The 21215-nt window shown below is 46.8% G+C and overlaps 1 protein-coding gene across 1 annotated transcript in view; it reads right to left on the bottom strand.

Annotated features, from left to right (window-relative positions):
* Positions 1-283: 283 nt before the first annotated feature.
* RSU1 (Ras suppressor protein 1) overlaps positions 284-21215 on the bottom strand; it is a 146952-nt gene continuing 126020 nt past the window's right edge. The window contains exon 9 of the mRNA XM_037837652.1: positions 284-411. Coding sequence (XP_037693580.1) covers position 411 — 1 coding nt within the window. The 3' untranslated portion in view covers positions 284-410. The remainder of the gene's footprint in view (positions 412-21215) is intronic.

Here is a 21215-nt window from a genome sequence, read left to right on the forward strand (position 1 = left end):
CCTTTTGTTATCCTTTGCAAACAATTTATTTGTTATTCCCTGGTATGACAAATCCTCCTTCATTCGTAGCATGGAAAATGTCCTCCTACACAATTTTATCAGCAAAAAGGAATAAGGGGACAGAGGAGATGCGATTTCAAAAATCCTGGGCTGGAGCTTTTGGGAGGGGCTCAGGTGGAAGACGAGGACAGAGTTTCATCTTTTGCAGAACTCTGGGTGTGCTGTTTTGCAGTTAGTTGAGACCAACGTGCAGCGCTGGGACGGCTGGACAGGAGCCCTGCGCAGCTGGGGGCCTCCCTCCTGTTTCCGGGGGCAGGCGGCTGGAGCTGCAGGACGCTCCCTGCTGTCAGGGTCACTGCCCAGGTGCCAAAGCTGCTGCCTCGGCTCTCTGGGGTCCCCCGGCGAGTCTCCCTGTGAGAGAGAAAAGTGGGAGCTGGAAATGGGCACGTCCTCTCCACAGTCAGGGGATCCCTGGAATTCAGATCCCCCATCTGAAAAAATAAAGTTTCGATTGAAGCACAGACATGAAACCAACACTGTTCCCGAGTGAGGCACCGGCCAAGCCAGGAAGCTCAGCGCCCCGTGACTCCACGTGACTCCTAAGCGCTGCCCTCCACGCGCCCGAGGGGCTTCCTCAGGGCCCCCCACAGCTGGAGTGGATGGGGCTGGGGAATTGGTTGGGGTCTGGCCCCTCCTCTGGGGGGTGGGCGCAGCCAGGTTGAGGGGCGCCATGCCAGGGGCCACCCTGCTCTCCGAGGGCCCCTCAGAGCTCGCCCAGGGTCCTGCAGACCGAGAGGGCCCTGCGCCCTGCAGGCAGCGAACGGGGACCCGCATCCCAGACTGCGACACTGATGGCCGGCAGGGGTTGCAGCAGAAGGGGGCGGCTCCAGGGTCCTGGAGGTACCCGGGGGACCCCGACCCCGAGGGGGAAGCCTGTCCCTGTCCCCCACGGACCTTGTGGAAGTCCTGAGGGGAAGCTGGCCCAGCCCGTGTGGCCGCAGGATGCGAGCCTTTGCCTGGACCCGGCTCGGCGACGCGAGGGCCCCGTGGGCAGGGAGGGGACGGTGGAGCCGGGCAGCCCCAGCCTCTCGCCAGTTCCCGCCACTCGGGGCTCACAGCCGAGCTGGGTGGACACTATTCGTGCTGAGGAGTCGGAGGAAAGTGGGACAAGGAAGACGTGGGCCGGCGCTGCCCTGTCTGCCCGGGGCTCAGACACTGCTGATCGGGTCACAGTGTCCGGAGCCTGCAGGGGCCTCTCCTCGGCCGCTGTGCAGCAGCCACAGACTCGCGCTCTCGTGAACTAATCTGCACTATCGACCTTCTCTCCATCGTGCTCATAAGTCCGGAAAAGGAAATGTCAGGCACCTCCTTCCAATATGAACAAAGGGTGCTCACTGCCTAGACACCCCAAAGATGGAGAAAGGGATTAAGGAGAGGAAGGGGTGGCAACAAACAGGAAAAGATTGAACAAAGGCTGTGAGCCCTGAAACCTCTCTCTCTCTCTCTCTCTGTGAGTGTCTCTCTCTCTCTCTCTCTCTGTGAGTGTCTCTCTCTCTCTCTCTCTCTCTCTCTGTGAGTGTCTCTCTCTCTCTCTCTCTCTCTCTCTCTGTGAGTGTCTCTCTCTCTCTCTCTCTCTCTCTCTGTGAGTGTCTCTCTCTCTCTCTCTCTCTCTCTCTGTGAGTGTCTCTCTCTCTCTCTCTCTCTCTGTGAGTGTCTCTCTCTCTCTCTCTCTCTCTCTCTCTGTGAGTGTCTCTCTCTCTCTCTCTCTCTCTCTCTCTGTGAGTGTCTCTCTCTCTCTATATATATATTAGATGCTGGGTGTCGTAATAGCTGGAAGGAGGGGATGACCCGGTGGAGCTGTAACCTAGAACATCCTTTGCAATTTGCTCTGTAGCTGCTTGTTGAGTTGTGTTTTGAAGCTCTTTGCCTTTCTAAATATACCTTATAGTGCATTACAAGGAAAGAACTGAAACTGGGGAACTGTAACCCGTAACGATTTTTGAAACTACCTAGATAACTGCTTGTCGAGCTGCACATCGGAAGTTGACACCTTTCTGTCTGTATGTTATATATTTTACAATAATGGAAACAGCTGAAGTTGTGGAACTGTGACCCATGATATTCTTTGAAATTTTCTCTTTACTTGCTATTCTTTGAAAGTTATCACTGTTATGTGTATATGTTAAAGTTTACAATTTTAAAAATGCATAAGAGAAAGAAGAAAAAAGAGAAGGCAGTGAACTCTCAGTCCCTGGAGATACTCACACACCAGGTGGATGAGTTAACAGAGACTTTCATTAAAAACAAACACGCACACAAACCGAGCCGGGCTCTGAGGGGCAGCTCGGGGCCTGGCAGGTGCGGCCGAGCCCGTGCGCCCGTGGCAGGGGCCACGCAGGTGCCACGCAGGTGCCAACGGGGGAGCAAACAACCCCGTCCCGCCCGCTCCGGGCGCCCACCGCCCCGCGCGCCTCGTCTCCTGCGCTGTATCAAAGGCCGTTGGTTTGGCGAGTTTCCTGGAGAACCTACTTAGTGTCTGAAATGTGGCGATCCGGGGAGAGGCCCAAGAGTGTCCAACACCTTCTCCCTTCCTCGGTCAAGAACAGGGGTGGGCGGGGGGGGAAGGAACCAGGAAATCCAGATTATATTCCTGCCTGGGGCTGAACTCGTGCAGGGCAGAGGGCACCTTGGTTCCCAGGCTTGCGGCAGTTACGGTTTCTCTGTGCCTCTGGCCACACGCCCTCTGGTCCTCAGTGGACACTGCCCCCGCCGTGCCTTTTCTTTCCTTTCTTGTGCAATTTCATTGAGATATAGTCACATACCATACAGTCATCCACAGGGTACAATCAGCTCACAGTATCATCACATGGTTGTATATAGATAGCCACAATTTTTTGAACATTTTAATTACTCCAAGAAAAAAAAATGAGAATAAAAATAAAAGTAAAAAAGAGCACCCAAACATCTCATACTCCTTTCCCCTCCTGTTATTCATTTACTTTTTGTCCCCTTTTTTCTACTCACCTGTCCTTACACTGTATAAAGGGAGCGGGAGCCACAAGATTTTCACAATCACACAGTCACACCGTGTAAACCATATAGTTATACAATCGTCTTCAAGAATCAAGGATACTGGGTTGCAGTTCAACAGTTTCAGGAATTTCCCTCCAGCTATTCCAAGACACTAAAAACTAAAAAGAGATATCTACATAGTAAATAAGAATAACCTCCAGAATGACCTCTTGACCCCATTTGAAATATCTCAGCCACTGAAACTTTATTTTGTTTCATTTCTTTTCTACCTTTTGGTTAAGAAAATGTTCTCAATCCCACAATGCCGGGTCCAGGCTCATCCCCAAGCGTCATGTCCCATGTTACCAGGGAGATTTACATCCCTGGGAGAATTGTCCCATGTAGGGGGGAGGGCAGTGAGTTTATCTGCAGTGTTGAGTCACGGAGAGAAGCCACATCTGCACAATGAACGAGGTTCTCTGGGGGTGACTCTTAGGCACAATTATAAATGGGCTTAGCCTCTCCATTGCAGAAACAAGCTCCACAAGGGCAAGCCCCAAGATTGAGGGATTGGCTTACTACAATGGTAGTTCCCAGTGCTTACAAGGATATCAAGAATTCCCCAGGTGGGAAGTTTAATATTTCCAATTTTTTCCCAGTCCCTCAAGGGGGCTTTGCAAATAGCTTTTATTCTCTGCCCAAATTACTCTGGGATGTATTGGGGTTACAAACCAACCAGATCTCACCCCCTATTCAAGGTTCCATGTAATTATGGTGTTTGAGTAACTGACCATACAAGTTACATTATATAGCATGCTAGAATAAACATTTCTTCTTTTGGTCTCACACAAAAGTTGAAGTTTTAAAACAGTATCATCCTTTTCCTTTTAGTCTGGTTTACCTTAGTCCTAACCCAATCTGCTTCATTTATATCTCTAATTGAAGTCTGATCTCTTTTTCAGCTTTTTAAAAGTTGCAGTATGGTGTAATGCTGACATTCATAGCTGCCGGACTCTGGCTCTGAGTTTCAGGTGTCACACAGAAACCCAAAGTTCCAGGGACCAACCAGGGTATATACAAAGAGCTCAGCATCTCAGAGTTTAGAAATAACCATTACAACCCAGGAATAGATGTGACTGCTCTAAGAGCTTACAATCTAGGAGCCTCTACCGTAAGCCTTCCCCTGATAACCTGTGCTCTCAGATTCAGTTCTCAGAGTTTGTACATTATAGTTAGTCCATATTAGTGGGTGTTATAATGTCTGTCTGTTTGATTCTGGCTTATTTCACTCAACCTACTGTCCTCAAGGTCCATTCAGCTAGTTGCAAACCTCACAACATCATTCCTTGCTCCGGAGAAGCTGAGAGAGGACAAACGCCCCAAGTGCAACTAAGAGTGACATTTTTGAGGAACTGCAGCCTAGAGAGGAACGTCCTGGGAGAAAGCCATTCTGAAACCAGAACTTTGGAGCAGACACCAGCCACGTGCCTTCCCAGCTAACAGGTTTTCTGGACACCACTGGCCATCCTCCAGTGAAGGTACCCGATTGCTAATGTGTTACCTTGGACACTTTATGGCCTTAAGACTGTAACTGTGTAACCAAATAAACCCCCTTTATAAAAGCCAATCCATCTCTGGTGTTTTGCATTCTGGCAGCATTAGCTAACTAGAACAAAAATGTTGAACCATATGTACTCCTTCAGCATCAAATGCCCATTTTCTAACCTCTTTCTATCTCCTGACAAACTGTGTTCTCAACTTTAACTCTCAAATTTCACTCTCAATGTTAGTTCATACGAATGAGTCGTAGAGTACCCATCCTTTTGTTTCCGGCTAATTTTACTCAATGTAATGACTACTGTCTATTATTTTGTCTTTTGGGTTTTATATGTTATATCTTATTTTTATTTTTTTTCTTTCTCTCCTTTTACCCTTACTAATAGTCTTCATTTCTACTCTCTTCTCTAAACCTCTCTTTCCTTGCTTTTCCTGTCTGCCTGCAGTGCTCCCTTTAGTACTTCTTGTAGAGCAGATCTCTTATTCACAAACTCTCTCAGTGTCTGTCTAAAAATATTTTAAACTCTCCCTCATTTTTGAAGGACAGTTTTGCCAGATATAGAATTCTTGGTTGGCAGTTTTTCTCTTTCAATATCTTAAATATATCATCCACTGCCTTCTTGCTTCCATGGTTTCTACTGAGAAATCTGCATATAGTCTTATCAAGCTTCCTTTGTATGTGATAGATCACTTTTCTCTTGCTGCTTTCAGAATTCTCTCTTTGACATTTGATAATACGATTACTATGGTATTGGAATAGGCCTATTCAGATCTATTCTGTTTGGGGTACGCTGCACTTCTTGGATCTGCAATTTTATGTCTTTCATAAGAGATGGGAAATTTTCAGTGATTATTGCTTCCATTATTATTTCTGCCCCCTTTCCCTTCTCTTCTCCTTCTGGGACAACCATAACATGTTTATTCATGCACTTCATGTTGTCTTTCAATTCTCTGAGACCCTTCTTATATTTTTCCATTCTTGTCCCTATCTGTTCTTTTTCACATAGGATTTCAGATGTTCTGTTCTCTAGTTTCTGAACCCTTTCTTCTGCCTCTTCAAATCTGCTGTTGTATGCCTCCATTGTGTTTTTCATCTCTTCTATTGTGCCTTTCATTCCCATAAGTTCTGCCAATTGTTTTTTCAAACTTTCAAGTTCTTCCTTATGTTCACCAAATGTCTTCTTTATACCCTTCATCTCTTTTTGCCTTATCTTCCCTCAACTCATTGATTTGATTTTTGAACTGATTTTGCATATTTGTTGAAAAATTTTAATTAGTTGATTCAATTCCTGTATCTCATTTGAAGTGTAAGTTTTTCCCTTTGACTGGGCCATCTCTTCATTGTTTCTAGTGTGATTCATAATTTTTTTGTTGTCTAGGCATCTGGTTTCCTTGATTACCCCAATAAGACCAGACAGGGCCAGGTCCGAGGAGGAGGCTGTATTCAGTACCAGGTTTCCCTGAGGGTGAGACCTAGCAGGTTGTCAGACTGTGATGGTTGGGTTCATGTGTCAACTTGGCTAGGTGGCCTAGCTGTCTGGTCAAGTGGGCACTGGCCTGACGATTCCTGTGAGGCTATTTGAGGCTGGTTGGTTTGTCGGATCATCAGTCAATTGACTGCAGCTGACTGATGACTCATCAAGGGGCGTGCTTCCACAGTGAGAGAATGCAACTGGCTGGATTTGGTCCGGGTGATCAGTTGGAGCTTATGAGCTGGACGGTTAGAAAACCTTCACTTCTTCTTCAGCTGCTCAGTGAAGCTTTTCCTGGGGAGCTCGTCGAAGTTGCCAGTTTGTTTCCTGAGGAGTTCGTCAAAGTTGCCGGTTCGTTTCCTGAGGAATTTGTCAAAGTTGTCGGTTCGTTTCCCGAGGAGTTCGTCGGACGTCTTCCTTGGAGTTGACAGCTTGTTGACGGCTCTGCAGAATTTGGACTCGTGCAGTCCCGCAGTAGCGTGAGTCACTTTTACAATTTGATAATAAGAGACATCTCTCATTGATTCTGTTTCCAAGGAGAACCCTAACTAATACACAGACTTTCCTGTGAGGCCCCTAAATGCTGTGCTTTTACCCTGACCAACAGGTGGTGCTTGTCGGCCCACAGCTCCCCACTGGTGTAACAACATGCGGTCCCTTTAATTCTCAGCAAACCGTGCCCTAGCCAGGGGCTGAGGGTGTCAGATGCCAAGCTTAAGCTGTTTCTGTTTTTTTTTTTTTTCTCCCTAGGCCCTGGGGTCTGAGTTCTCTGAGGAAGGGCAGCCACTTGAATTGGGCCCCGCACACCCTTTTCCTAGGGAAGATAAGCCCTTTAGGGATTTATCTCCTACAGTTGATTTCTTCCTTTGTCTCTCTGACTGTCTTAACTCCACCCTTGCCTGGGTCAGCACCGACAATTGAAAATGCCTGAGGCTTTCTCTAATGAGCTACTTAGAATGAGAGAAAAAAAAAAAAAAAAAGGAAAAAAGAAAGAAATCTCCCATTCAGAGCCAGTCCCCAGCCCCCGAGTTTACTAGTCAAGAACCAGAGCTGGTGCCTGTTTCTATGTGCCCCTTTTTGGGGACACAGCCCTTTTCCAGTATTCTGAACTCAGCCAACTCTAAAAGCCTCTCTTTATATTTATTTATGTATTTTTTTCCATCAGGCCCACCTCCTCTCTGCCTCCAGGTTCTTTTTCTGCTTGCTCCAGGTTTATCTGTGTTCATAGCTTGTATTCAGTAGTCCAAATTCATTAATTAAAACAATTGGAGCTTGGCTGAGCTATCTTCCCTTTCTCCTGATAGGGACTGCTTGTTTTTCCCACAGGGAAGTATTCCAAATCAGCCTGTGGTGCTGGTGGGGGACGGGCGCCAGCCCCACAGTTTGGGGGCTTTACTTACAGTTCTACCCTGCGATTTCAGCCCTTCCACCCACTCCAGGCTGGCGTACAATATTGTCCAGTCACAGATGTCCCCCAACTCTTGTTCCAGACTATGTACTAGTTGTTCTTGGCTATATGCTAGTTGTTCCAGAGGACTAACCAAATTCTCTCCAAGCCTTTTCTTAAATGTCACCTCGCTGAGGACCTTCCTGGGCATCCTGCTTAGGAAATCCCCTCCTCCCATCACCTCCATTCTTGCTTCGGTTTTCTCTGTAACACTCCACATACTGTGTATTTCACAGGTTCATTTGTTCTGCTCCCCCACCCACAAATGTAACTCCATGAGGGTACAGATTGGTGTGGGGTTTTGGAATATTTTATTTAATGCTGAGTTTCCAGCTCCTCAAACAATAAATATTTGTTAATTAAATGAACAAAGTTATTGAGCACCCACCTGAGCCATAAACGGTGCCAGGAGATAATGGTGAGCAAGACAGATGTGAGTCAGACCTTAAGTTTAAATTGTTTAGGAAGGTGAAATAAAATTAAACAAAAATCACACAAATAGGGAGTTACAACTTTATGCACTTTGGGGAGAAAGCACAGCATCACTGACCTGGTCCAGGCTCACGGACGGCCTCACTTGTCAGCTGAGACCTGCAAGGGGCAAGCACGGAGGATGACAGCGACGAGAAGCTGCGATTGAGCGAAAGCTCGGGAACATGGGCAGCCCTTCAGGAACCGACTCCAGTTCCTGACAAGACCCGGCCAACCACGGGTAAGTAAAAATGTTAAAATGTAGGAATAAGGAAAGGGTGGACGCACTGGCCAGGAGCACTGACCTGGCTACATAAAGGATTAAGAATGAGTGTGGTGGGACTTAGTCACAGGCCCCGTGGGAATGCGAGACCCTCAACCACATAAACATGGTGTTACCTGGAGGAGGAGGCCCGAGTGCTTATTTCCTCAAATGTGTAGCAAGGAGGTAATAGAATATGTTAAAATCTAAATATCTAGTTTTAAAAATCACCATGGGTTGTTTGTTTTCTTATTATCGCATTTTGAGAGCTGTTTATATATCCTGGCTACAAGTCGTTTATTTTCTCCCGGTCTGTGATGTGTCTTCTCAGTCTCCTAATGTCCTTAGAAGGGCAGATGTTTTGGATTTTGATGAAGTCAGTTTATGATGGTAATGACCACCACAAGAAACAACCCAAGTGTCCATCAGCAGGTAAATAAATGGTAAACAAGTTGTGGTGTCCGTACATACAAGGAAATACTATGCAGCAATGAAAGGGAATGAACTGTTGATTACACAGCAACAAAGATGAATCTCAAATTACTTATGTATGCAGAGAGAAAGGGGCCAAAGAGAGACAAAGATTGCACGATTCCACTTACAGGAAACTCTGAAAAATGCAAATTAATCTCCAGTGGTGGAAAGCACCTCAGCCTCTGCCTGGGAGGACGGCGGGGAGGGTAGACGAGAGAGTCACGAAGGGGCACCGGGAACCTGCTGGCTGACGGGTGTGGGCATCACCCAAACGTGGGAGGGCGTCAGACGTGCCGGTTCAGAGTTTCTCCGACGGGCTCTAAAGGTGTGCAGGTGAGCGTGTGTCAGCTATGCCGCAGCAAAGCTGATAAAACCTCTGATTCTATTAATAGGCAGCATGTTTCATTAATTTTATTTATTAATATTGATGCATATTTTTAGGAACTAATACCCCTTTTGGTGAAGAAGTATTTATCTGAAGGTTAGTACTTCCTTTAGTTCTCCTTCAACCTATCCTATCACTCAATCATCCATGTATAATTACACATGCAGTACTGTGTGAGTGTGTATATAGAAATAATTTTGAAATGATTTTAAATGGGCATGAGAGTTATTTTGTAGTGGTGGGTTGATTTTTAAAAAATTGTATTTTGCATCCTTGAGGTTGGCTTGCTTGTTTCCTTCAAGCTGCACACTCTTTTGCAAAGGAAAGGGGGGCTGCACTGAGGGAAAGCAGAGCTGGGGCAGGGGCCCGAGGCCAGGGCCAGGGCCGGAGATGGTTTTGGGGGACCCGGCAGCTGCATCAGGATCGAGGGCTTGTTCAAGTTTGGGGCGGGGAGGGATGAGGTTTTATGATTGAAAGATCAAGACTTTGGGACACTACCGAGACGGCTGCTGTCCAGCAACAGCCCAGTAATATGAAAACAATAATTGCGGAAAGCTTAGTTTAAAAGAAAAAAACAGCTCTCCCTAGGTCAAGGGGAGCTTGGGGACCCCACAACTGCGTGCCGGGCACGAAGCAGCACCTGGACGAGGCTCCCGCGCGGGCCCGTGGGAAGCCTGGAGGGGCAGGCGGGCGGCCAGGACAAAGCGGGGCGGGAAGAGGCCGCTCGCCGGAGACACGATGCAGATCACTGGCCCCGATGGCAGGACTCGCTTTTCCATTTGGTATACCTGAAGTAACAATAATAATTAAGTCTCCTTCATACCACCCTCCTTCTGGACATGCACACCGGCTAGATTAGTTTTGGTTTCCGGCCATGCCTGTTGCAGGCATCCCTGGGAAAGCGTGGTGCCAACACACCTCCAGGAGCATGCAGCAAAGCCGGGCGCCTCCATGAAGCCAGAACTGGCAGACGATTCTAGACTGTTGCTGTCTACTGTAATTGCATGCTTAGATCTTGGTGATTCAAGCGGTTGTCAAATATCAACAGAGGCTGCAGCTAAGTTCCACCGGCTTCTAAAGGGCCCCAGCGGAGGGTCTGAGGCCCACGTGGTCCTGCCCCTTTGAGGGGCTCGCATCGGGGCGGCGTCTGTTACAGATGTGACTCCACTGCTGTTTCAAAGGCCCTGCTTCTTGCAACATTGTAACGTCCTCCCTCGGTTGGAATCGCCTGCATCCAACTTAACAAACGGTCGCCCACTTTCCCCTTTGTCCCCCAGGATGCTTGCCTTTTTGAAACAGATGAAATTGGTGTTGGAAATCATGAGAGAAGTACAGAGAAGAATAAAACCAGCCACTCCAAGCAGCTGACAGCCCCTGGACCCCCTCAAAACTGCCTTTTCCATGTCACAGAGTTTTTCATTTTAGAGCTTTGGGAGATATTTTCATGGTGTTGTGGAAAACCATTTTTAGTCACTTAAAAAAATGCCTTTGTCACCTCCCACCAGGAAACTCATGGAACACCCTGTTGGAGATGCTAACACTTTTCATTTTCTCCCTAAAAATATTAATGGTAAGCATTAAAAGAGAAAGTAAAAACACTTAGTTTGGTTTTCCGAAATCTTAGTCCGGAATTAAAAATTGCGCATGACCGTCCAGGAAGCACCTGCGAGTAACCCGGGTCGATGAGCTGACGGTTCCGCTGACCGAGGGGTGCGGGGGCCGCCCGTCAGCGAGCGGGGAGGAGGGGGACCCCCGCCAGCGCCCCCGCAGCTGCCTCCTCCTTCCGGGTCCCCACTCCCCGCAGCCCCCGCCTTCCCCAGGCCAGGCCAGGCCGTCGGGGGTCCCCCCAGGCAGCCGGGAGCTCGCCCGCCCGCCCAGCCCCGGGGGAGCCCCTCTTCCTCTGGGCCCTAATTCCAGGCCGAGTCACTAACAAGGGAAAGGATGGAGGGGAGGCAACACCCTCTGTGGGCTCCAGCCCTGGGCTCCCCCCCGCACCCCCATGCTGGGAGAACGCGCGATACAACTGGCTGCTTTTTCCTTTTCTTAAAAAGAGCGAGAAATAAGTGAGATGAAGTTGGAGGGAGAAAGAATAAACGAAATAAAAATGAGGGGCACAATATGACCCAGCTATTCCATTGCTGGGTATATACTCAGAGGAACTGAAACTTAAGACACAGACAGACATTTGTAGACCAATGTTTACTGCAGCATTATTCACAATTGCCAAGAGATGGAAACAGCCCAAATGTCCATCAAAGGACGAGTGGATAAACAAACTGTGGTATATACACATGATGGAATATTATGCAGCTGTAAGACAGAACAAAGACATGGATCATGTAATAATGTGGCTGAACCTTGAGGACATTATGTTGAGTGAAGTTAGCCAGAAACAAAAGGACAGATTCTGTATGGTCTCACTAATATGAACAGATATTAATGAACAAACTTTGGGAGTTAAAAGCTGACAAACAGGCGACCAGGAGATAGAAAGAGGGCAGAGATCAGCCATTTGATGCTGAAGGACTACAGAATGTTTAGGATTGATCGCATAGATCCAGAAATAGATAGCATAATGCTGTGTGATGGTAGCATGGTATTGTAAGTACACTGAACAAAGATGTCTGTGAGTAAAGCTGAAAGAGGTGGGATAGGAGAATGTATGACACCAGAGGTAACGATAGATGATAAAGACTGGGACTGTATAACGTGGCAAAAACTGGAGTGGCCAATGACTGTTACTAAATATACAAATATAAAAATGTTTTTGCATGTGGGAAAGCAAATGAATGTCAACCATGTAGAAATTTGAAAAAGGGATGGTATTCAGGAAAAAACATAATCAAAGCAAACTGGAGTCTATGGTCAACAGTAACATTGTAATATACCTCCATTAAATGTAACAAAGGCAATATGCCATTGCTAAATGTATATGAGAAAGGGATATAGGGGAGTAATATGGGATTCTAAAAAAAAAAAAAAAAAAAAAAAAATGAGGGGCACACCACCTAAATCCTTACAGAAACAGCTCAGCTGACAAAATCCCCACCTGGGGGTCGCCTCCGAGCACCCCGGAGTCCCGGGAAGGGGCAGGCTCCCCGTGCCCGGCTCCCCGCGCTTCCTCTCTCCGGAAAGGCCCCGTCCAAGGCCCCGGGAAACCCGCGCGCTCCTCCCCGCCCGGGGCGCAAGGCTGGAGACGGCAGCCAGCAGGAAGGACAGACAGACAACGCCCGGCTCCGTGATGCGCTCGAGTTAAATGGCTGCCCTAGAAGGCTCTGCTTCCAGGCTCTTTTTTTTAATGTGAGATAATAAGCATCCTTACTATTTACAGCACATTTTGTAGGGTCTTTGGTTACACAGTCAAAAGCATCCTGAACAGCTGCCTGCTCGTAAATGTTTTTTTACCATCGTTGCCTGAAGGCTGCGTTGCTTTCATCTTTGTATTTCTGATCCAACCACAGGGACCAGCACATGGTGGTAAATGTTTGTTGAGCAGGCGATGAACTGGCGCCTCCTCCGACAGGGACCGTCAGTGGCTTTCACAGCCGAGGGATGGACGCCCCAGGAGTGAGCTGACTGCAGGCGGCCCTGCGGTGGTCCCGTGTGCCCCTCAGGGCACGGCCTTCAGCCCCACTCCCCTCTCCTCCTCCTCGATGCTTCAGCCCATGTGCAGGGCACACACGTCCTACTCGCGCTTGATTCGTCTCGGCACTTCGGCTGTTTGGGTTAGAAAGAGTCTAGAAGCCAGAGCACATCTGTGCGGTGCCTCGTACGGCCCGAGGTGGGCAGTAAATAATCCCTCTGCACGAGGATGGTATCTGGACACAAAACGAACCCCTCAGACAAACACCCTCCTCTCCTCAGCCCTGCGTGCTCCTGGGGGGGGGCGGCTACGTGAGAAGTTAACAGGGTCGGAGACGCCGCGTACCCGTGGTCTCGGCAGCAGAGGGTTTTTGTTTGAGTTTGTCCCTGGTGCTCGGTCCAAGGTGTGCTGGTGAAGAAGAGATTCGCCCCCCACAGAACAGGCCTCGCCGTGTCGGGGCCGTCGCTGTGCACGATGACGAGTGGCCATCGCGAAGCCCGGCCCCCAACCCGGTGGCCGCGTGCTCATTTCCACGAGGACGTCTCACTGTGGCCCCAAGTTCAACACCTGACGAAGAATCATGACCTCCTGCGAGCAGACACTGCGTCCCCCTGGACCCCACTCCTGCCTCCTTGAGGGCTGTGACCGTCCCTCACCTCCACCTCCCAGGCCTCGCCGCGTCCCGTCACCTCCCGGAAGGGACGGGAGTTTGTCGCCAAGGAGGAAAGGAGCCCGGAACGCACAAGACCCCAGAACCGTCGGCAGCAGGTAGATGCCAGAAAGCTCCCGGTTCCCGTCCCGGGCAGGCCCTGGGGTGGTGACCCCAGAGGACAGCTGACCCTCCTCCTTTGGGTGCTGCTGGCGGCTGCGTCCTGGGGCCAGCGGGCCCCTTCCCCGGGTGCTGGTCGGTGCAAGGCGTGAGGCAGCTCTCCTCGGGGGAAGGTGCTCGTCCGTGGGCACTGAAGTCTGTTTTATTTCCCGTAACCTGCACCCTCCACGGCAGCCCAACAATCCCCGTTCCCTGTGACGCACCAGGGCTCCGCGCGACATGGAAACATAATGGCAAGAAATGCCAAAGAACGAGTGGCAGTAATTGGAAGTAATTTGAGTAGAAGGGATATGAAAAAGTAGCTTTTCATTATTAATTCTATTCTTTTTCTAATATATATGATCACTTGTAGCATTTGTAGCACATTTATTTTGACAGTAGCCCAAGACTTTAAAAATACTCCGTTGAACCTGTTATAAACTGAGATAATCAATTTCCCAGAGATTACATTGATTAAGGAAATTATTCCCTTATTACATTCTTCATCTCAGATATTTTTCAAATGTCACTTAAGTGTCTTAAGCTTAAAAAACCTTGCTATTAGCCAGTACGCACCATAAATGTAAAACTGATGGCACAAATATTATGAATAGTGCCTCTTAGGACAGACTCTGATTTGTCTGAAGGCAGATGACATTATAAAGAATAGTGGAGGTTCTCAGTGAGCTACCTGACTGACTTAGCATCTTTGTCACTTTATAGATTGAGATATGATGGATGGCAACATCAATATAAAAAGCATGTTAATATTAGAATAGGCTTTAAGATCCTCTACTAGGAAATTCTCCCCTCCTCAAACTGATGCAATTTGGAAGAAAGGGTCCTGAGGATACAAACCTCCTAGACTCCTTGCCCCTTGCTGCAAGATTTTTTTTTTCAAATCAAATTAGTTGTATTGAGGTATACTTTACATGCAAAAAATGCATCCATTTTAAGTGTATATTTCAATGAGTCTTGAAAAATTGATGCACCATGTAACCATCATGACGGTCAAGTTACAGAACATTTTCGTCTCCTAGAAGGTTCCCTTTGTCCCCTCAGCCCCAGGAGACTGCAGAATTATCTTCCGTTGCCATGTCTGGATTTGTCTCTTCTGTTTCATGTCAGTGGAGGCTCGCCGTGTGTAGCATTTTGTGAGTGGCTTCTTTCACTCCCCAGATGCTTTTGAGATTCACCCACACTGTTGCATGGATCAGAAGTTCGTTCCTTCTTTGTGGTTTTTGTTTGCGTGTGAGTGTTTTTGTTTGCTATGAGTACTTGGTTTATGTTTGCTTGTGAGTATTCCGTTTTATGAACATAGCACAATTTGTGTAGCCTTCCTCTTGGTGATGGGCAGTGGTTTGTCACCAGTCTTTGACTGTTAGAAAAGCTGCTCTGTACGTTCGTGAACATGTCTTTGGACACAAGTTTTATTTCTCTTGCATAAATACCTAGGAGTAGTTTGGTAGGACACACAATGAGTGGATATTTAACTTTACAAAAAACTGCCAAACTGTTTCCAACATGACTCTGCAATTTTACATCACCCCGGGATGAGTGAGGACTCTGGTTGTTGCATGTTCTCGTCTACACCCGAGATTCTCTGCCTTTGTAATTTTGGTCATTCTAATGGGTGTCTGGGTGAGGATAACTTCCCTTGTGAAGAGTCTCTTCATACCTTTAGCTCACCTTTTAAAATCAGGCCTTACTAATTTTAAAGTTTCGGGCCTCACTCTAGAATTGTAAGAATTCTTTATGTTGTATAGATACAGTTCTTCATCAGATACGTGTGTTGCAAATACTTTCTCCAGTCTCTAGCTTGGCTTTTCATTTTTTTTAAACATTGTCTTCCAAACAACCAGAAGGATTTAATTTTGGTGAGAAAGGATTCTTTTTAATATATACTTCATCTTCCCCCACAGCTCTGATCTTTGAACAGAGCTTTTTGAACATAAAAGTAGGCCCTTAGTGAATCTTTATTAATAAACTAAGAAAGTTAAGAAATTAGCTCAGAATTGAGAATTCTATTTTAAATACTGACATCCCAGCTTCCTTCAATTAAATTATGCGAAGTTTTCAAAGCAGTCCTGTGAGGTAGCAAAAATGCCACTGCCCCCGTTTTAAAGGAAAACGCGCTGAGGCGTGAAGCACACGACCCGGTCGGGGACGGACGGCTGAGGCAGAGCCGGACGGCGCAGTAACTGGACACAGGAGCCTCAGGCCGTGGCCGTCGGGGCGCGCTGGTGCCCCCCGAGTCAAACGATGACAGTGGCTCCGAAGAGGGGCTAACCCCAGCGGCTGACAGGGATTCTTGATTCTTTTCATTTGCTTCTCTTCTTTTCCCTCCTTCCCTCCCTCACTCCTTCCTCTCTCTTTCTTTTCTCGTAATTCCCGCCTGCCCTCCTCTGCCTTCTCCCAGGCCCTCAGCTGTGCTCGGCGTTGCACTCCCTACGCCGTTGAGTAAGGAACTCATCTTCTATAACTAATCAAGGCCTGGTTTCCGTGTTGTGCAGGAAAACAGAATTGGATGACGTCTCCCGAGCCTCCTGATGGTAGGACGGCCAAAGCCGAGGCCAGGCACCCTCCAGCCCACAGACGTCAGGGGACGTTCGTCAGCCTCTAGTGGAAGAGACCGAGGGTGTGTGTGGGGGGCTCAGCAAGACACCCCCACCTGCCACCAGGTGTGGTGCGCACCCACCTCGGAACAACGGTGACTTCCGTGAGATGCCACAAGCAGCCCGGCTCTGCCAGGGGCCAGGTACAAGCGGAGTCCCCTCCCCTCCCTTCTAGCTCTTTCTGGTTTGGGAGGGAAATCCGAACCCCTCCTGGCCTAGAGGCTGCCCCTGTTCAGCCGGTTTACATGGATTTTTAACTCAAATACAGTTCCCTGCCTCAGGCACCTTCAAACGTGCATGAATCCGTCAGCTCCGTTTCACTCGCCCTTGATTTTACTTATCTTTTCCTAGGGGGGTTTCCAACAAAAAAATTGCTCATCTTTAGGTGGGTTTTTACTTTTTATCTCAGATGACCAATGAAGGGAGTTTGCTTTGGCTTTTGTGGGGTTTGGTTGTGTACCCCCCTCCCCCCCCCCCGCAAACAAAAAAAAGAGAAATCTCTGGGAGGATCCGAACACCTGTACCCTGCTGTATCGCATTCTGGGTTCCAGGTACCAGCGCGGGGCTGTGGCTCCTGATGGGCGTGGGGGGTGGGCGCTGAGCGCCACCTGCCAGAACCCCCCCCCCCCACCGCACACTCGGCGCGGACCCGCCCCCGTCAGCGCCCAGCAGGTCCCGCAGCGCCGCCCCCGGAGGCGGAGACAGGTGCGCCAGCCCCACCCTCCCCTGGGCAGGTGCGCCCACACCTGGGACGCCTCTGCAGACCCCAGGCCGGCCCCATCGGCCCTCCTTGCTGGTTTGTACGATTCTTCTCCTTTACTATTTGTTTAAATGAGCCTGATCTTGGCACTCATTTCCTTGGAGACAAGTGAACGTCTGGGCCGAGTGGGAACTTACATCTACCACCCTTGTCGCCACATACAGGGGTGAAAGTTGCTAACTATATGCGAGGAAGCATTTCCTGGGAAATTGTGAAAAATGTAAATGTGGCACGACTTCTTTTATAATGCACACTTATGATCTCTACTTTATAAAACTTGGTGATCTCTGTTGTCTCAGTCAGATGTCATAAAGAAAAATTCATGAGCTTCTATGAGGGCTATGTTAGCCCTCTTGAAGAGTTAAATGGCAAAACAAAAGCTAAAACAGAAATATCATTAATTGATTCACAGTGAAGACTTGGTGGCTAGTCTTATTTTGGTGACATTATACAGCCCCATTTTATCAGTTTCCAAAAGGATGGTACAATTTTGCTAATAAATCTGTGCTAGCTGTGATTCATGGTGAAATTAACATATTACATTTTCAAAAGTTAGTGACGGGTTTTCAAGCCCTGCCCCATCAAGATGGCAGAGTGAGATGTTCCAGGGCTCCATCCCCCCACAGGAGCTTGAAGCAACAAACAAGAACTGACAGAACCATCTTTCTCAAAACTCTGGAAAACAATTAAAGGGTTACAGTAATAGGCAAGTGTCAAATCAAGAGAAAGTCAAATTACAAATGGTAAGAAAACCTCATGGTGCCCTTGCTGACCCCTCCCCCACCCCGACCCACTGGGCATGGAGCTGGTCCACGACCCCAGTGCAATCCCAGGCCCCAGTTCCCGAGGGAACAGAGTAAGCCTCATGCACATACTGGGCACAGGAAACAGTCTCAGACTTGCCATCCCAGGGCTCGACCTGCACTCAGAAGTCTGCCCACAGAGCTCTCTTGAAGAGGATGTAGGGGAACAGTCAACTTGCAGCTGCCTGGGGCAAAGGACTGCCAGCTGTGGGACATACGGGAGCACCTAGGACGATGAGGAAATGCTGTTTCCAGGGGGATGGGGACATTCATATTCATGGAAACAGAGGAACTCTAAGGCCACTCATGCACATGCAGAAAAGACCAGGGAGGACTGTGTGTTTTGCCTTGGGATGGTCTCTAAACTCATTGTTAGGACAGCTAAGCTCTGAGGGAGAGCACTCACGTAGGCTAATCAATAAAGACAAAGGTGTTGCTTTTCTTCTTTTTTTTTTGTTAGCTCCTGGTATTCAAGAAAATCTCTGTCATAGGACTAGCTGGATACAAGCTTGAGGAAAAGCTGCCTCCATGTCTAAATTTCAGAGCTAATACATTAAAAATGTCCAGGTTGCAACAAAAGATTACATAGCATACAAAGAAACCAGGAAAAATGGTCCACGCAAAGGAGAAGATTAAAGCATTAGAAACCATTGATGAGAAGAACAAGAACTGGTACATAACAAAGACCTTTAAAAAGTGGTCCTAAATATGCTCAAAGAACTAAAAGAAAACATGAATAAAGAACTAAAGAACATTAGGAAAATGATAAATGAACAGAAAGAGAATATCAGTAAAGAGATAAAAATTATGAAAAAGCTAAACAGAGCTGTAGACCACAGTAGCAGAAATAAAAAAATTCCCTAGAGGAGTTCAACAACAGATTGGAGCTGGCAAAAGAAAGAATCAGTGAACTGGAAGATAAGATGATTGGAATCACTAAGTCTGAGGAATAGAAAGAAAAATAAATGAAGAAAAGTGAATGGAGCCAGAGAGAATTGTGGGACACCATCAAGCATACCAATTATACATTCTGGGAGTCCCAGAAGGAGAAGAAAGAGAGGCAGATGCAGAAAGAATATTGAAATAAATAGTGGCTAAAATTCCCCAAATGTAATGAAAGACATGAATATACACATCCAAAAATCTCAACAGACTCCAAACAGGATAAACCTGAATAGAGCCACTTACCAGGAAATATTATAATTAAACTTTCAAATGCCAAAGATAAAGAGAAAATTCTGGAAGCCTAAGCAATGCCTCATGTACAAGGGTGCCTCAACAAGAAGTGCCAATTTATCATGGGAAGTCACAGAGGCAAGAAGGCAGTGGGATGACATATTGAAAGCAAAAAATTGCCAATTAAGAAATCTATATCTGGCAAAGGTGTCTTTGAAAAATGAGGGAGAGATTAAGACATTCCCAGATAAACAAAAGCTGCAGGAATTCATCACCACTGGACTGCCCCTAAAAGAAAAGCTAATGGGAGCTCTGTAGCTTGAAAGGAAAGGACACTGTGCAACAGATCAAAGCTGCATGAAGAAATAAAGATCTCTAGTAAAGATGATGACATGGGTAAATATAAATGCCAGGACTATTGTATTTTTGGTTTGTAAATTCAAATTTTTACTTCCTATAGGTTCTAAAATACAAATGCACAAAAAGTCAATGGTTTTAGATTCATAATGTGTAAACACGTAACTTAGGACAAAAATTACACAAAGGTGTGTGGGGGTGTGTGTGGAGGAGTATAGGAACATAGTTTGAGTTTGTTACTGTAGTAAAGTTGATATCAAAGAAAACAAGATTGTTGAAGATTTAGGGTGTTAAATTTAAGCCCAAAGAAAATATTGGAAAAATATGCACAGAAGGAAATGAGAATGGAGCCGACGGGTTCACTACATAAGATCAACTAAATACAGAAATAGGCAGTAATGGAAGAATTGAGTAACAAAAAGAGCATAAACTTATGAAAAACAAAGAGCACAATGGCAGAAGAAAGTCCTGCATTATTAGTAGTCACCTTAAGGTAAACAGGATAAATCTCCAGGTAAAAGGCAGAGGCTGTCAGAATGGATAAAAAGCATGACCCAACCAAATGCTGTTTACAGGAAACATCTTATGTTCAAAGACCCAAATAGGCTGAAAGTGAAAGGATGGAAAAAAATATTCCATGCACTTAGTAATCAAAAGGAAGTGGAGGTAGCTATAGAAATATCAGACAAAATAGTCTTTAAGTCAAAAACTGTTAAAAGGGACAAAAAAAGGCTACTACATATTGATAAAGTGGTAATTCATCAATAAGATATAACAATCATAAATAAATATGCACTTAACAACAAATCCCCAAAATATATGAAGCAAAGATTAACAGTGTTGGGGACTGAATCATGTACCCCACATAAAGCATGCTCAGGTCCCAACCCCTGGTACTGTGGGTGTGAATTCATTTGCAAAGAGGACTAGGACTTCTGAAGATGTTATTAGTTAAGATGTGCTCATGCTAAATGAGGGTGGGCCTTAATCCAGTATAACTGAAGTCCTTATAGCAAAAGAAATTGAAAATACAAAGAGAAGTCTTGGGAAGACTGAGAAGTTGGAAGTCAATGGAACCTGAAGAGAAAGAAGACACTGAATGTGCATTGCCACATGAAAAAAGGCCAAAGAGCTATGAAGAGATTAATCCTGTTTTACCAGTTAAAATGGCAATGGAATGCCATGAGGTGATGGCTTGTAAGACTCTTCCAATTCTTCTTTGTGAGTCACCCCAACACCCCTCTTTTCTTCCAGACTTATAACTAGACTGAAGTCCTAACAGTCCCCAAGAGGTGAGGTACAAAGTGTGACCCAGGAGGAAGGGTGCTATGTTCCAAAAGAACTGCATGATTTTCCAATTTATACAGACAGAAATCAGGGAATATGTGTGGGAATGGATATTAAGGGTGTGGAATATGGTGGAAGGAATATAAAGTTGGATCAGGCTGAATTTATGGATATAGGTCCACTAAGCAGAGATTTCAAATTCAGTGTTGTAGCTTGAGAGGTGAGAAAGGGCCCCAACAGTCTGGGTGGTTGGCTGAAACATGGACCAAAAGGTGGCCGACATTACTTGAGGTCAAAATGCCAGAACTGCCCTGGTATAATGTAGAGGAGGGCATTCAAAGGCTTAGAGAGATTGGAATGTTAGAGTGGGTTCACCATGTATAGACCTGCTCACCCAGCCCAGGAATGTCCAGAAGACACACCTTTCAGCAGGACTGTGAGGAATAAATTAGTGAAATTCTGTCATCCATAAAGATGTCTGTGGTTGCTCTCCTCTGTAGGTCAGAAATTACTGTGGGAACTGCTGTCACTGAACTGGAACAATAGGGATGATCAGATCCCAGGTTGGCAGAAGCCACATGGCAGCACTTAATCCCCAAAGACAAGATGCGCGTGGCTACCATTATGGACAACGGACTCAGCAGCAATCAAAATAAAAAATCTGAATCCCAGAGACCTATGGGTTGGCTAGTAGATCACAGGGTACCTAGAAGTGAAATAGACAGGCAGTCTACTAAATTCTTACT

This window comes from Choloepus didactylus, chromosome 5 (assembly GCF_015220235.1).
Source record: "Choloepus didactylus isolate mChoDid1 chromosome 5, mChoDid1.pri, whole genome shotgun sequence".
NCBI classification, from domain to species: Eukaryota; Metazoa; Chordata; class Mammalia; order Pilosa; family Megalonychidae; genus Choloepus; species Choloepus didactylus.